This window comes from Bombina bombina, chromosome 5, assembly GCF_027579735.1.
Source record: "Bombina bombina isolate aBomBom1 chromosome 5, aBomBom1.pri, whole genome shotgun sequence".
NCBI classification, from domain to species: Eukaryota; Metazoa; Chordata; class Amphibia; order Anura; family Bombinatoridae; genus Bombina; species Bombina bombina.
The window spans coordinates 818,537,833-818,555,927 of record NC_069503.1 but is presented as its reverse complement, the minus strand read 5'-3'; the positions used below and the strand labels follow the sequence as shown (position 1 = coordinate 818,555,927).

General features: G+C 34.8%; 1 protein-coding gene across 1 annotated transcript in view; it reads right to left on the bottom strand.

Annotated features, from left to right (window-relative positions):
* Nucleotides 1–18,095, bottom strand: part of LAMA1 (laminin subunit alpha 1) — a 289,080-nt gene that overhangs the window by 78,396 nt on the left and 192,589 nt on the right. Inside the window, exons 33-38 of the mRNA XM_053714935.1 lie at nt 15,728–15,870; nt 7,941–8,039; nt 5,109–5,220; nt 2,064–2,223; nt 337–547; nt 3–119 (exon numbers count right to left, since the gene is read on the bottom strand). Coding sequence (XP_053570910.1) covers nt 3–119; nt 337–547; nt 2,064–2,223; nt 5,109–5,220; nt 7,941–8,039; nt 15,728–15,870 — 842 coding nt within the window. The remainder of the gene's footprint in view (nt 1–2; nt 120–336; nt 548–2,063; nt 2,224–5,108; nt 5,221–7,940; nt 8,040–15,727; nt 15,871–18,095) is intronic.

Here is an 18,095-nt window from a genome sequence, read left to right as displayed (position 1 = left end):
ACAGATGTTGCATTAATCGTATCCTCGGCAAGGAGAACTGCATCATCAACAAGTCCAAGACCTTCCTCTATCAACATCACAGATCGATTCTTGTTTTCTTGCAGATATTTCTTTCTCACCTGTGGAAGGATATGAGTTATGTAGTTATGCAAATTATTTAAACAGAGTTGGATCTTTTATTTCCCTTTCAGCTAACTCACAAGCGGAACTCCACGAGTGGAACTAGTTTCACCTTAAACTATTTCATGTCATTGACAGCTTATTATCATGTTAAATGCCTGAGGGTAAAATGCCTATAAAATAGTTGCAAGGAAATATACCTTTCAGTAAACTTACATTTAAATCTGTCATATAATTTTGAATGAGAACCAGCAGATTATTAGTTTTGTTGGTATTTGTAGATGCTTCATGTAACATGTCTTTGGCTGCCAGTAATCTGCTGTTGTGCAGAAGAAGGGTGTCTTCCAGATTCTTCCTCACTTTTATTAAGTCCTGATACGGCTTACCATAGTCCCTCTGAACATTAAACAGTAAGACTTCTGAAGCTCTGGAAAAAAGGAATAGCACATCAAGAAATATAATTCTATTACACCAAATTATATATAATCATCATTTTGATAAACATCAATCATGTTGAAGACCTTACCACCTTTCTTTGTAATTCATGTCAATAGTTTGCAGATTATGTTCTCAAATTGCATGTGCTTTTATTATCTACATCTCTTTAAAACTAAGCATTTCCTCTCATCCCTTAAAGGGTCAGTAAACACATTGTAATTACAATTAATTTCTGTTGTGCTTCTATAGAATAACGTATCAGCCACGTCTTAATGTTTTAAAACAAAATTAACATCCTTTTTACTGCAATTATTTTTCAATATCCAAACTCCACCCACTATTTGCCTTATTTGGAAGAGCCAATCTGGGCTTTAGTCTGCAGACAACAAAGCTAACCACTGTCGTAAGCATAAAGTTAATTGATTTGCAGTTGTTATCAGTTAAAGCCAATTAGGGTAACAGCCTTGAGAAGTCAGCAATATTCATTTCAAGGTCTGAGAATTAGAAATTTCTCAATTTTCTGAGCTCAATTACATAAAAATGGGCAAATAAAATAATGAAAATATATTGCAAAGTTGTTTCATTCTGCACAACTAAACATTTGGAGGCCTATTTATCATATGTCTGTCGGATCAGGTCCGTCAGTCATCGCTGAATGCGGAGAGCAAGCAATACGCTCTCCGTCTTCAGCATTGCACCAGCAGCTCTTGTGAGCTGCTGATGCAATGCCGCCCCCTGCAGACTCGCGGCCAATCAGCCGCCAGCAGGGGGGTGTCAATCAACCCGATCATGCTCGATCGTGTTGAATTGTGTCGATTCATGTCTGCCTGCTCAGAGCAGGCAACAGGGTTATGGAGCAGCGGCCTTTAGACCGCTGCTTCATAACTGCTGTTTGGCTCGCCAGAAACACGGGCCATCGGAGCTTGATAGACAGGCCCCTTGATATACAAAGCTCAATCAAACCCACTTGTTTTCTATCATGATTTAGATAGAGTACACAATTTTAATTATCTTTCCAATTTACTTCTATTATCAAATTTGCTTTGTTGTTTGTTGAAGAGATATCTAGATAGGTAGCGTGCACATGTCTGGAGCACTACATAACTTGATAGAACCACCATCTAGTGCTCTTGCTAATGTATAACATTGTTGCAAAACTACTGCAATATAGTACTGCAGACACATGCACACTCCTGAACGTAACTTCCTGCTTTTGAACAAAAAATAACAAGAAAACAAAAAATATTTGATAATAGAAGTAAATCGTAAAGTATGTTTTATCTGAATCACGAAAGAAACATTTTGGGTTTTATGTCCATTTAAATATACTCCAACAGGTGATCACACTAAAGGGGGGACAGGTTTACAGTGCATTGCCCATTTAATTACGTTGTATCATTAATAATAGTTTTTTTTAAAACATGACCGTATTCTGGAGAACCCTGGTCTAAAGAGATTACATAACACGCTTTTTTCTGATTTTTAGTTGAACAAATAAATCTTACTTGAGGGTTTTGGTAGCATTTTGATGTTGATTTCTGAAGTCGATTGCTCTTATAGATTCAATCATGGATGAAACATCTTGGTAAGTTAAGGGTGTAGTATTTGTCAGCTCAATGTCATTGTCGAGTGTATCATTTAAACTTGAGGCCACTTCAACAAGTACTGAAAGATCAACAATTATATTAACAAACAACATCCTTCTCTAAGTAGTTTCTTTAAGATCATATTTAATACACAGATTAACTCTAATAGAAGTAACAGAGAATGTATAATGGTCACCATAACAACTAGAACTGTACTATAATGGTCACTATAACAACTAGAACTGTACTATGAAACCAGACTGTGTTTGAATATATAAGGAAGTAAAACAGTAATATTATAAATTCTAAATGGTAGGTAAAAGTAATTTATAGAATAGAAAGTTACCTTATGAAAGTTAGGTGTTGATAAAATAAAAATAAAAAAATGACATCATTCTTAAAAAGGTTAAGTAAGTGTACTATAAAAATAATGCAATATACATTCATTATTCTGTCTGCAACTTGTTTTCTTTTACCATTCAAGATAGTGAGAAATATAGTTTATATCTGGCATATGACTAACCACAGCAAAAGTAGACAAATAAAATATACTTAAATTTGTTTTTCAGCGAGTAAATCCCTAAACTACCCTTCGACATAAACTGTAAACTGTAATAATAAAATTATTTTAAAATAGTTATATATTTTGGCCTAGATTTCAAGTGAAGCGTAATTGTTATTTTGAGTAGCACAAGCAGGTTCACAAGGCTGCAAAAGTTTTACTGCTAGAACCCGTATTACAAGTCGGGTGTGAAAAACAATATTGCAAGTTCACTTGCACGAATTTGTGATAATGAATGCTCCATATACTTTCAATGATGAGTGCAAAGTTGGTTAACCCTTGATAATGACATTAATGTTAGAAATATTAACTAAAATTAAAAAGTCCGGTAAAGTTTTTGTGACTGCTCATACAGGACTTCATTACCCACAAAACTGACCTCTTAGGTTTTATTTTTTAATAAAGGAATATAGCGTTCGTTCATAGACAAAACACATTGATATCATTTTAGATGTATTTAACATACAATGGTCTAGACTCATTAAGGATCTATTCATATCTGATCTATAGTCCTTTGCTATTGGTTAGTCCTGAAATTTTAATATTTACCTATATTAATTGGTGAGTTTTATGTAATGTTTCACAGAACCAACAGAAACACAAGAATACATAAATCACAATCACTGGGAAAAATGTGCAAACAACTTCATGCAGTGTCTGTATATATTTAATGTTTGCATTAGTATAATATCAATTTACACTAGTCTCTATATTAAAAAAAGTCATTTTTATCAGTAAACACATCATGGTTTTGTTTTTCACAAATATCAATATTATATATGTGGGTAAGTAATAGATGTCATTTAGAAAGCACAGTATTTTGTGTTGTAATGTGGTCACAGTAACAAATATTTTTAGAGATTGTGAAATCAATGGTATTAAGTTTTTTAAAGAAAAAAACAACAACATTTTTGTTTAATTCATTTGAGCCCAGGCATTATGGGTACACAGTACATGTGTATATGATGTGATATTGATATGTATTATACTGTAAAATTGTTAATTTTACATATTTTATAACTTTGTTTATTGTAAAAAAACAATGTGCTTTTAATTTTTAGAGGTTTTGCTCTAGATTCAGGATTAACAGTACAGAATATTAATATCTCACAGGATCCTGTTCTGTACAGTGAGAACTTATATTTTTTAAGAATGAAGCAGCCCATTAGTTTCAATAGCAGAAAAGGTGCCTTTTTAAAAAACACATTTTACAGTGTCAGAAAAGTTTTTTTTGCCCACTATTGTAATAGGAAAAAGTGACAGCAATTTGTTATGCAAACTGTTAATCTTGATTCTAGAACAAAAGCACGTTAATTTTTAAAAAAACAAAAACGTTTTTTACAATAAACAAAGTTAGAAAAAATGTATAATGAACAATTTTACAGTGTAATGACACTTCCTACACCATAATGCTGAAGTTCAAATATATAAGTATCTCATTTACAAGTTTTGCAATAATTTTGCAAGTGAAATTGTCATTTAACACCATACAGTACTGATATGAACATCTGTATTATAACAGATACTTCTGCTAAATGGCTATTGTATTAGTGATTTGCTTTTGTTTAATGTGAAACTGGTAAATTTATGGTAACTTCACAATGGGAAACATGGATTACTTTCTACTATGGTTAATTGAGCTACAATAATACTTGAACTAGAAGTAAAAAAACAACAACTTTACTTTAAACTTGTAATAGTACAGATGCTTGCAGTATTAGGATATAACTTTTACTTGAGCTCAATTTATTCTACAAACTTTGCAGAAAAATACCACTCTACTTGTATTCTAGGACATTGTATGCAGATTTCTCGCAGTTTGTAAATGATAAAGTTTATAAATATATGAGAAGCTAACTTTAAAGTCCCTTTCCAAATAAAGGATTCAAAACACGTAATCATTTTACTTTACAAAACCTGTCTGTAACTAAAGATATGAGTTCAGAAGAAAAGATCTATTTAAAGGGACAGTAAAAAGTATTTTCTATTGATGCATCAGGAATTTGTCACAGCATTACAATTTCTGTGTGTAAAATGCAGACTCCGGACATACTGCTGGTAAAGTTTTATCTCACTTTCTTTACTGTCGCCAATTAGTGACAGACATAAATAAGCTCCTACGTGTATTAACCATTTACTCTGCAGTAGGTAGGAGGGTCAGGGTTCTACATTCCATTGAATGCACTGCAGACTCTCTGGGGGAGTGGAAACACTACAATTATTAGAGTTAGATTACAAGAAAAAGTATGAAACATAAACAATAAAAATATATTGTAAGCTTTGTAATTATGGATAATTACATAGTTAACTACCCCTTTAAAGAAAGTAAGGCTTGGTAACAGATGCACTTGTTCCAGTCAAAAGAAAAAACAAATACATTTCATGACTGGCATCAACATTACCTCTTATGGTTTTTTGCATCTTCTCAATAAAGCCCATCAGCTCCTGTGTCGTTTGTAATGTCTTGATAGTAGAACTGTTCACTTCTTGTCCATGACTTATTACAGTGGTCATCTCATAAGAAAAAACAAATGTCAATATACTTAAAGGTGAATTTCACAAGATGCTGTAGTTGGATTTACATTTGAATAATTTATTAGTCTTAGTTGTACATATTAACAAAGGGTGAGGGACAGATGTAGTGTATATTTAGTGACGTTTTTACTAAATTTCCCCATTATCTGCCACTAATGGAAAGTTAAGATTTTGGAGCAAGATGTACTGTCTTGTATGTGTGATTTCATTAGCAAATCTTCTGTGCGATAACAATATATATAATATCTCACTTCTCATGTTAACACAATGCAACAAGGTACGGTATAAAATTGTTTGGAGGTCAAGGTAGTGAATTTAACACTACAAAGTTCACAATTATTCATTTAGGATACAAAAAAACCCAAAAGGTAATACTTAGTTACTTTATGGAAAACAATAAAAGAGGTATAAAAACAAAAAATATAATTTCAGATGGTTTGAAGGTTGGTTAATAATGTAGCAGTTTAGCAAGCCTCATCTTATGGCTACTAAATGGTAAGAAGCCTAAGTATAATAAAGGTATTAATAAACCTGAGATATAAAGCAGTGTCATAAAAAAGCAACACCAGAACAAGGGGTTATGATGTTACGATGGAGAGTAGCAAGTTTAAGAGTAGTCTGCGCACGCACTGTTCACATGGGATGGATTACTTTAACATTGTAACTTACAGGAGAATAGCGCAAAAGCTAATATGATAGAAGCCTTCAAGTATATTAAGGGGTTTAATAAAGCTGAGAACTAAAAAGCATTTTTCACAAAAAAGCAATATTGGAATTAAGAGTCATGATCTGAACATAATTCCAACACAGCTGACAAAGGGAATTCAAGAATATCTGTGATATGCATCAGGTGAGAGAGGCAAAAGTAATTTAAGAATATCTAGGATATACATCAGGTGAGAGAGACAAAGGTAATTTAACATCTAGGCTAGGCATAAGGCTATCCTAACACATCAGTGAGAAATGGACATACTAAATAGGCCTTCTGGTTTTATGTGTCTTCAAAAGCTGTGCTTTATATCTGAGTACACTTTGTATGTAAACCCTTTAATTTATGTACTCTAGTGATAAAGCTTTTGAAGGATGAAAGTCAAAATAGATTAAAAAAAAAAACAATATTATTTCTTAAGGGCAAGTACAAAGACAAGGAAACATATCATTACTGGAGTGCAATATGCTTTGATCTGGAGGCTAATGTGAATGTCCCTTATTAAATTCCTTTACTTGCTAGAGCATACAATTGTTTTATTAGTGTCCTTTCTAAATGTGAGTTCAATCCCAATCTTTCACATATTGAGTTTTTAATTTTCCCTAAAATTATGTTTTTCGAGAGATCGCAATCCTAAAGACCTTTCCTCAGCTGAAAAATCATTTTATAAAGATAACATGACAAAAACATGTTTATGGTTGTTAAGCACTTGTTATTTCTGTGCAATGCTAATAATAACTGAAATGTGTAAAATTAATCAATAATAAAACAATCTGAACAGAGGCATGATGGGTATAGTGGGTATGGGTGTTGTATGGCTTATTTTTTTATTGATAACAATATAAAAATCCTTGTTAAAAATGTATTATTAATTGATAGTGTATAAAGCGTTTTTTTTTCATGATTTTTACCTATAATCAAAAAAGAACAGTGTAGGAAATTAATATTTTACAGAAAAAAAAATAGATGCAACTAAAATCAACACTAGTGGGACTCAAAAAGTTTACATTTTCTTTGTACATAACAGAGATTTACTTTGCAGAAAGATGCCACTACAAAAAAATTAAAAAAAAATTAAAATTTAAAAAAAAAAACCATAAAAATCCCACATCATCTTTGTTAATGACACCAGATTGCAGCGTGAGAAACTTTAGAAAGAACATATCCTCTTTTGAAAACTCACATTTGTGTGTATATTTTTTTTAATCATGTTCCATTGGTCTCAAACATCACCAAACAATAAGATCTCATTCATGATTGCCAAAACAAATAATATGTTCAAAAGGGAAAGTAAACTGATGCGAGTATTAACTAAATATAAAGAGTTTAGGAAGGCAATTGCCAAGTGGTTTTCTAGATGTTGAGGTCAAGATTTCAGTTTTCTTGCCTTTCCAGCAATTCTCATTTGCTATAAGATATATTTAATTGGCTGATAAATGCATTTGCATATGTAAATATCAGGAACACCCACTAGAGATGGACTCTACGAGGGAGATGAACAGAGGCTCAATAAATCTCCACCATACTTTCATAAGATCATCCAACTTGACATCGGCAGCAATTTTATGTGTGTTCTGCACATGCGCAAAACAACGGTTTAATTCCACAATATCTAAGTTTGGGCATTTTAGCAAGTCTCTTTAGCCAACAGGACTTTTCAAAGTCGAACAGTAATGAAAAATTAGTGGTTGGAATTGTCCTGAATTCAAAAAGTGGTTAGCAAAAACATGTAGAAAAATATTAGATGATTGTGATCAGCCCCTGTGTGTTTACCTATGTGTTTAAAGATTTTTGCATAAAAAAATACATGCCATAACAAATTACAGCATTTTTATTAGAATGCCCCTTTAAAGGGGTTTCCAAGTGTTTATGTTGTTCCAATAAACATATTTGGGATCAGCACTGAACCTTTACAAACCTTTACAAATAAGGAATATTAACTTAGCACCTATACGACTAGCAGAAATAAGTATTTTGTTTAATTACTTACTTTCTGTTGAAGTTGATCGGTATTTTCTGCAATTAATGTGAGCTGCTCTAGTGTCTTATCCAGCGAAAAGGTTGTTTTGCCCCTTGTAGATACCATTTCCTTCAAATGAATTAATAAAATTTAAATAATTAAACATACAATTACACATATAATTACATTCAATGCAATTTGGACTTTATATAAAATAAATTAATATGATTTAATTATACTTTTGCACATATGTGAATATGTTCCTGTAATTTTTGGACCCAACTAATGAAAATAAAGGTCTTTTAAACAAAGAATTTGTGATGGTGGCTGGAGTGCTTTGGATGTAAACGGAGGGGTGACAGTAAAGTAACTTTTATTCAATAGTTAAAGAGACAGAGATTTTAAAGCAAAAGGAATCCTTTCGGATTTATGAATTAGGGACCCTTGAGCCGAAAAGGTATGAATAAAGATTGGGACTTATCAGTATTTCTATAGTCTCATGTCTTTAGAATTTAATTTCATTAAGTAAAAAACATAATTTATGTAAGAACTTACCTGATAAATTCATTTCTTTCATATTAGCAAGAGTCCATGAGCTAGTGACGTATGGGATATACATTCCTACCAGGAGGGGCAAAGTTTCCCAAACCTTAAAATGCCTATAAATACACCCCTCACCACACCCACAATTCAGTTTAACGAATAGCCAAGAAGTGGGGTGATAAAAAAGTGCGAAAGCATATAAAATAAGGAATTGGAATAATTGTGCTTTATACAAAAAAATCATAACCACCACAAAAAGGGCGGGCCTCATGGACTCTTGCTAATATGAAAGAAATGAATTTATCAGGTAAGTTCTTACATAAATTATGTTTTCTTTCATGTAATTAGCAAGAGTCCATGAGCTAGTGACGTATGGGATAATGATTACCTAAGATGTGGATCTTTCCACACAAGAGTCACTAGAGAGGGAGGGATAAAATAAAGACAGCCAATTCCTGCTGAAAATAATCCACACCCAAAATAAAGTTTAATAAAAAACATAATCAGAAGATTCAGACTGAAACCGCTGCCTGAAGTACTTTTCTACCAAAAACTGCTTCAGAAGAAGAAAATACATAAAAATGGTAGAATTTAGTAAAAATATGCAAAGAGGACCAAGTTGCAGCTTTGCAAATCTGATCAACCGAAGCTTCATTCCTAAACGCCCAGGAAGTAGAAACTGACCTGGTAGAATGAGCTGTAATCCTCTGAGGCGGAGTTTTACCCGACTCAACATAGGCAAGATGAATTAAAGATTTCAACCAAGATGCCAAAGAAATGGCAGAAGCTTTCTGGCCTTTTCTAGAACCGGAAAAGATAACAAATAGACTAGAAGTCTTTCGGAAAGACTTAGTAGCTTCAACATAATATTTCAAAGCTCTAACAACATCCAAAGAATGCAATGCTTTCTCCTTAGAATTCTTAGGATTAGGACATAATGAAGGAACCACAATTTCTCTACTAATGTTGTTGGAATTCACAACTTTAGGTAAAAATTCAAAAGAAGTTCGCAACACCGCCTTATCCTGATGAAAAATCAGAAAAAGAGACTCACAAGAAAGAGCAGATAATTCAGAAACTCTTCTGGCAGAAGAGATGGCCAAAAGGAACAAAACTTTCCAAGAAAGTAATTTAATGACCAATGAATGCATAGGTTCAAAGGGAGGAGCTTGAAGAGCTCCCAGAACCAAATTCAAACTCCAAGGAGGAGAAATTGACTTAATGACAGGTTTTATACGAACCAAAGCTTGTACAAAACAATGAATATCAGGAAGAATAGCAATCTTTCTGTGAAAAAGAACAGAAAGAGCAGAGATTTGTCCTTTCAAGGAACTTGCAGACAAACCCTTATCTAAACCATCCTGAAGAAACTGTAAAATTCTCGGTATTCTAAAAGAATGCCAAGAAAAATGATGAGAAAGACACCAAAAAATATAAGTCTTCCAGACTCTATAATATATCTCTCTAGATACAGATTTACGAGCCTGTAACATAGTATTAATCACAGAGTCAGAGAAACCTCTTTGACCAAGAATCAAGCGTTCAATCTCCATACCTTTAAATTTAAGGATTTCAGATCCTGATGGGAAAAAAGGACCTTGTGACAGAAGGTCTGGTCTAACGGAAGAGTCCACGGTTGGCAAGAGGCCATCCGGACAAGATCCGCATACCAAACCTGTGAGGCCATGCCGGAGCTACCAGCAGAACAAACGAGCATTCCTTCAGAATCTTGGAGATTACTCTTGGAAGAAGAACTAGAGGCGGAAAGATATAGGCAGGATGATACTTCCAAGGAAGTGATAATGCATCCACTGCCTCCGCCTAAGGATCCCGGGATCTGGACAGATATCTGGGAAATTTCTTGTTTAGATGAGACGCCATCAGATCTATTTCTGGAAGTTCCCACATTTGAACAACCTGAAGAAATACCTCTGGGTGAAGAGACCATTCGCCCGGATGCAACGTTTGGCGACTGAGATAATCCGCTTCCCAATTGTCTACACCTGGGATATGAACCGCAGAGATTAGACAGGAGCTGGATTCCGCCCAAACCAAAAAATTCGAGATACTTCTTTCATAGCCAGAGGACTGTGAGTCCCTCCTTGATGATTGATGTATGCCACAGTTGTGACATTGTCTGTCTGAAAACAAATGAACGATTCTCTCTACAGAAGAGGCCAAAACTGAAGAGCTCTGAAAATTGCACGGAGTTCCAAAATATTGATCGGTAATCTCACCTCCTGAGATTCCCAAACTCCTTGTGCCGACAGAGATCCCCACACAGCTCCCCAACCTGTGAGACTTGTATCTGTTGAAATTACAGTCCAGGTCGGAAGCACAAAAGAAGCCCCCTGAATTAAACGATGGTGATCTGTCCACCACGTTAGAGAGTGTCGAACAATCGATTTTAAAGATATAAATTGAGATATCTTTGTGTAATCCTTGCACCATTGATTCAGCATACAGAGCTGAAGAGGTCGCATGTGAAAACGAGCAAAGGGGATTGCGTCCGATGCAGCAGTCATAAGACCTAGAATTTCCATGCATAAGGTTACCGAAGGGAATGATTGTGACTGAAGGTTTCGATAAGCTGAAAACAATTTTAGACGTCTCTTGTCTGTTAAAGACAGAGTCATGGACACTGAATCTATCTGGAAACCCAGAAAGGTTACCCTTGACTGAGGAATCAATGAACTTTTTGGTAAATTGATCCTCCAACCATGATCTTGAAGAAACAACACAAGTCTAATCGCATGAGATTCTTCGAATGAGAAGACTGAGCAAATACCAAGATAATCGTCAAAATAAGGAAATACCAAAACCCTGTTCTCTGAATACAGAAAGAAGGGCACTGAGAATCTTTGAAAAAAATTCTTGGAACTGAGGCTAGGCCAAACGGTAGAGCCACAAAACTGGTAATGCTTGTCTAAAAAGAGAATCTCAGACACTAAAAGTGATCTGAATGAATCGGAATATGCAGATACACATCCTGTAAATCTATTGTAGACATAAAATGCCCTTGCTAAACAAAAGGCAGAATAGTCCTACAGTAACCATCTTGAATGTTGGTATCCTTACATAACGATTCAATATTGATAGATCCGGAACTGGTCTGAAGGAATTGACCTTCTTTGGTACAATGAAGAGATAAAATAAAACCCTAGCCCCTGTTCCAGAACTGGAACTGGCATAATTACTCCAGCCAACTCTAGATCTGAAACACATTTCAGAAATGCTGAGCCTTGCTGTGTTAACTGGGACACGGGAAAGAAAAAAATCTCTTAGCAGGAGGCCTTAACTGAAGCCAATTCTGTACCTTTCTGAAACAATGTTCTGAAACCAGAGATTGAGAACGGAATTGATCCAAATTCCTTTGAAGAAAACGTAATCTGCCCCATACCAGCTGAACTGGAAAAAGGGCCGCACCTTCATGGGTACTTAGGAGCTGACTATAGGTTTCTATAAGGCTTGGATATATTCCAAACTGGAAATAGTTTCCAAACTGATACCGCTCCTGAGGATGAAGGATCAGGCTTTTGTTCCTTATTATGAGAAAAAGAACGAAAAAATGATTATTACCCTGGAAAGAAAGGGAAAAACAAAGTTAACTTAGAAGACATATCAGCATTCCAAGTTAAATCCATAAAGCTTTTCTAGCTAAAATAGCTAGAGACATATACCTGACATCAACTCTAATGATATCAAAAGATGGTATCACCAATAAAATTATTAGCATGTTATAGAATAATAATAATGCTATAAAATTATGATCTGTTACTTGTTGCGCTAAAACTTCTAACCAAAAAGATGAAGCTGCAGCAACATCCGGTAAAAATATAGCAGGTCTAAGAAGATTACCTGAACATAAGTAAACTTTTCTTAGAAAGGATTCAATTTTCTTATCTAAAGGATCCTTAAATTTAGTACTATCTGCCGTAGGAATAGTAGTACATTTTAGCAGGAATAGAGACAGCCCCAAACCTTAGGGATTTTGTCCCAAAAAACTCTAATCTGTCAGATGGCACAGGATATAATTGCTTAAACGTTTAGAAGGAGTAAAAGAATTACCCAAATTATTCCATTCCCTGGAAATTACTGCAGAAAAAAACATCAGGGAGATTAAACACTTCTGGAATAACTACAGGAGATTTAAAAACCCTATTTAAACGTTTAGATTTAGTATCAAGAGGACCAGAATCCTCTATATCTAAAGCAATTAATACTTCTTTAAATAAAGAATGAATAAATTCCATCTAGAACAAATACAAAGATTTATCAGCATCAACCTCTGAGACAGAAACCTCTGAACCAGAAGAACCATTATCAGTATCAGAATGATGATGTTCATTTAAAAATTCATCTGAAAAAAAGAGAAGTTTTAAAAGACTTTTATGTAAACTAGAAGGAGAAATAACAGACATAGCCTTCTAAATGGATTTAAAAAATAAAATCTCTTATGTTTATCAGGAACACTCTGAAAATTAGATGTTGACGGAACAGCAACAGGTAATATAACAGTACTAAAGGAAATTTTATCTGCATTAATAAGTTTGTCATGACATGCAATACAAACAACAGCTGGAGAAACAGATACCAAAAATTTATAGCAGATACACTTAGCTTGGTAGCTCCAGCCCCGGGCAGTAATTTTCCTGAAGTATCTTCTGACTCAGTTGCAACGTAGAACATCTTGCAATATGTAATAGAAAAAACAACATATAAAGCAAATTGAACAAAATCCTTAAATGACAGTTTCAGGAATGGGAAAAAAATGCCAGTGAACAAGCTTCTAGCAACCAGAAGCAATAAATAATGAGACTTAAATAATGTGGAGACAAAAGCGACGCCCATATTTTATTTTTTTATTTTTTAACGCCAAACAAGACGCCCACATTATTTGGCGCCTAAATGCTTTTGGCGCCAAAAATGACGCCACATCCGGAACGCCGACATTTTTGGCGCAAAATAACGTCAAAAAAATGACGCAACTTCCGGCGACACGTATGACGCCGGAAACGGAAAAGAATTTTTGCGCCAAAAAAATCCGCGCCAAGAATGACGCAATAAAATGAAGCATTTTCAGCCCCCGCGAGCCTAACAGCCCACAGGGAAAAAAAGAGTCAAATTTTTGAAGGTAAGAAAAAATGATTAATTCAAATGCATTATCCCAAATATGAAACTGACTGTCTGAAAAATAAGGAAAGTTGAACATTCTGAGTCAAGGCAAATAAATGTTTGAATACATATATTTAGAACTTTAAAAACAAAGTGCCCAACCATAGCTTAGAGTGTCACAGAAAATAAGATTTACTTACCCCAGGACACTCATCTACATGTTTGTAGAAAGCCAAACCAGTACTGAAACGAGAATCAGCAGAGGTAATGGTATATATAAGAGTATATCGTCGATCTGAAAAGGGAGGTAAGAGATGAATCTCTACGACCGATAACAGAGAACCTATGAAATAGACCCCGTAGAAGGAGATCACTGTATTCAAATAGGCAATACTCTCCTCACATCCCTCTGACATTCACTGCACGCTGAGAGGAAAACCGGGCTCCAACTTGCTGCGGAGCGCATATCAACGTAGAATCTAGCACAAACTTACTTCACCACCTCCATCGGAGGCAAAGTTTGTAAAACTGAATTGTGGGTGTGGTGAGGGGTGTATTTATAGGCATTTTAAGGTTTGGGAAACTTTGCCCCTCCTGGTAGGAATGTATATCCCATACGTCACTAGCTCATGGACTCTTGCTAATTACATGAAAGAAATATTACTGTATCATTTTTATTTTATTTTTATTGTTAAAATTAGAGAATGTTTTTTGTGCTGTCTCCTATGCTCAGTAATTTGTTTAAAATATACCACTAGGCATTGTTTATTATACTTGTGAATATAAAATTGCTATGAGTGTTAAGAATGAGTTAATGGGGCCTATGTATCAAGCTCCGAATGGAGCTTGATGCCCCGTGTTTCTGGCGAGCCTGCAGGCTCACCAGAAACAGCAGTTATGAAGCAGCGGTCACAAAGACCGCTGCTCCATAACCTGTCCGCCTGCTCTGAGCAGGCGGACAGACATCACCGGAAATCAACCCGATCGGGTACGATCGGGTTGATTGACACCCCCTGCTGGCGGCCCATTGTCCGCGAGTCTGCAGGGGGGCGGCGTTGCACTAGCAGCTCTTGTGAGCTGCTGGTGCAATTCTGAATACGGCGAACGTATTTCTTGCCGTATTCAGCGAGGTCTGGCGGACCTGATCCGCACTGTCGGATCAGGTCCACCAGACTTTCTTAAATAGGGGCCACTAAGTCAAATTAACCATAGTGCCACCTAGTGGTACGTTAGTATATAAGTCAGTAATGTGCGTTTGTTTGGCATGGCATGACTAAGGCATAATACCCCGAAACTTTGCCCTTTTGTATTGTCTCTGTAACTATTGAATAAAAGTTACTTTGCTGTTACCCCTCCGTTTGCTTCTTATATTGATGTGCATTATTTTTCCTTAGTGCTGGAACCCTGCTTTTCGTTGTCCTTATATATAATGTTGGTTATGCAAAGCTGGAGAATGGGTTGTAAATTTATTATCTACCTTGTTAAACAATACAAAAAATCAAGTAGACTGTCTCTTTAATGTTTAATGTATTTATTTCTATCAGCTTGAAAAAGGCCTGTTTACACCAAAACTGTAGACCTTCCCTTTTATTTTTTCCCTTTCTATTTTGTATATTTTGCTTATTCATCTTTGGTTGTGGAACCGCCACCTGATAATTGTTAGAGCTATCTAACCATGGAAAGGATATTTGTTATGTTTATTTTTTTGTCACTCGCCTTTGATTAATTATATTTTTTCAAACATGTATTAACTGTATTTGTTTTTTTTCTGCGCACAAATTGATAGACATAGATAAATAGATAGATAGACAGATAGATGAGAGATAGATAGATAAACACCTATATTGTTGAAATATTTTAGCTGTTTGAAATAAATATTATTTTTAAGTTAATTTATATTTCTCTTTTTTTCTTTTCAATTGCAGAGTGTATTATTTATGATTGTGTTCCAAGGTAGGTAAGCCACTTTGCTCCAATAAGTAATTGTTTTTTTAACATTTTATTGTCAATACAGAATTACAATAAACAATAAAAAATAAAACAAATACTTAGGTGTGTGTCAGTCTATAGCACTGTACTTCTCTGTTTAATTATGGCTACGCTGCATCCTTGAGTATAATAAATTATGGTACATGTTTAAAAATATATATAAAGCTTACGTTTAGGTGACTTGTCCCATTCTCCAGACTTGACATCATACCATAAGGTAGAGTGACACTTCCAGTAATGTTAAAAGAGAATATGATTTGGTGCAAATTATCCAGATCAGTTAGTAGTGGTCCTGTGCAATCATCATCACAAGCTATGAATAAAACAAATAGAATATAAGTATGAAAAGGATTCCAAACAACAATAAGTATCCAAGCCCTAACATAGGCAAATATGCAATAAAGCTCATTTGTAAAAATAATATTTCACTGCTAAAAAAAAAAAATTCCCACAACATTGTGGCTTCAAAATTGTGGAATTCAAAGAGATTTGTTACTGTCCCTCATCACAGCATTTAGTTGCGAGATCAGCTCCAACTAAATCAAGGGAGCCATTTGTATCTTACAATCTTTTCCTACAGTATAGAATGACATAACATAACAGACCACTTTAACAAATGCACAAAAGAAAACCTACAAAGATACAATCTAATTACTATTGTGGGTATATATTTGTGGGGTTAAACTCGTATGCCATAGAGGCCTCTCGCATATGTAGAAGTGATCACACATTATGGCCCTATATAATCTAGGGGCATTTTTATTTTTACACATTTATCTGAGTATGAACTGTTTTAGACTACTGCTGTTAAATAATATCATACTTGCTGTCAAATAATATCAAACATGCTAGTCATTAGTGACATGTAAGTTTACAGTTTATTATATATATATCCTGAGATGGTTTTTGATGATTTATACTGATTATTGTTGATCTTTTTAAACAAACTGTTATTAAGTTATATGTCAGCTTTATATCTGAATATTATTATTGGATTAGGTTTGTTTATCTAATCACTCATATATCTGACAATGGGTGTGTTACATTTTTTGCAACAAAATGGGCCAATAGGGCTTTATTTGCATTTTGGACTCCTCCCATTACCATGTGATTTTGATTTAGACTAATTAGATCTAAAGTGTATATATAGCAAGTGTTCTCAAATGTTTTTATGAAGCCTGATGAAACAGCCTAGAGCTGAGAAACGCGTTGCCCTGTTTTTATGATTTTAAATAAAACTTTTATATATATCTGGAACACTTGCTATTCATTGTTTGCTGGTGTGCTATCCCTCTGTGTGAGAGGGCACACCTTATCCTGGTAATCCTGACGAATGGTGGTTCTTCCTTCATCTGTATCCAGTGAGCCTTTGGTTAAAGTCTGGTGGATGACCATATTGATCCCATCCTGCCTCTATAGCATCAAAGGAGATGCTACAACTATTGTGAGTACCATCTTATCTTAATATCCTGCAATTTTTGCTAAGACAATACTAGGCCATATAGGCACCTTGTCTTTTTTGTCATTTGATACAGACAACACACTATTACCGGAGTTTGGTCCCCTGGGTGACTGCTAGAGATCCCAGACTGCCTCTATAGCACTGAGGTGCTTCAATAAATGTGAGTTCAATCAACGCACATTTCAATATATTTTTGGACCAAACAATATTGAGCCATGTGGCGCATCTGTCTTCTTTTATCTTTGTAGATTGCTGCTTTGGATCCTGGCCTGGATCTCTACAGATAGCTGCCTTGATCTTCACTTCAGAGACTTTCAGTACATAGTACTAGAGACTTTATACTACCATATCACTGTTTTAATCATGCATATATCATATTGAGAGGCTACATGCTTAGGATTTGATACTTGTGCAACAATTTTTTTTATATCTTTCTCTTAGGAGGTTGTGTGATAAATCTTTTGTTAATCCAGGTTATATCACCTGCATACTACTAATATTATATACCACTCTATCTCTATCTTTCTCCTAGGAGGTTGTAGTCGATTTGATTACCAAACTTAGTGTCTTTTACATTAAGCAATATATATCTTTTTATTTATATCTTTCTCTATTTGAGGTTAATTCATATATATCTATATCCGGCCTATACCAAAGGCTATAGAGGATTGAGTAAAGTCACCTCTTATATCATCTGGAATATAGTCTAATCTATACTAGGGTGCCCCCTATATTTTGTACAAAAGAAAACCTATGAAAAAGTTCAAGAAAATAAAAAATAAAAAGAGACAATCTTGTCAGCTTTGATAAACAAAGACTCAATACTTCACATGGGCAAACAGGTCTTTTTAAATCCTGCATGCTGATTTGGCATAGGTTAAAAACCCAGACTAGGCCTCGAGGACCCCCTGGAACATTCTAGAGTGCCCATGGTCGCCCCTTTTTCACATCTGTGATAATGCTGAGACTAATTCTGTTCTATCCAGAGACACTACTTTAACATATTAAAACAGACAAGGACTTGTTTAACAATTACACTCATTTATAGAACCTGCATTGCAAACGTGTTTCCAAAG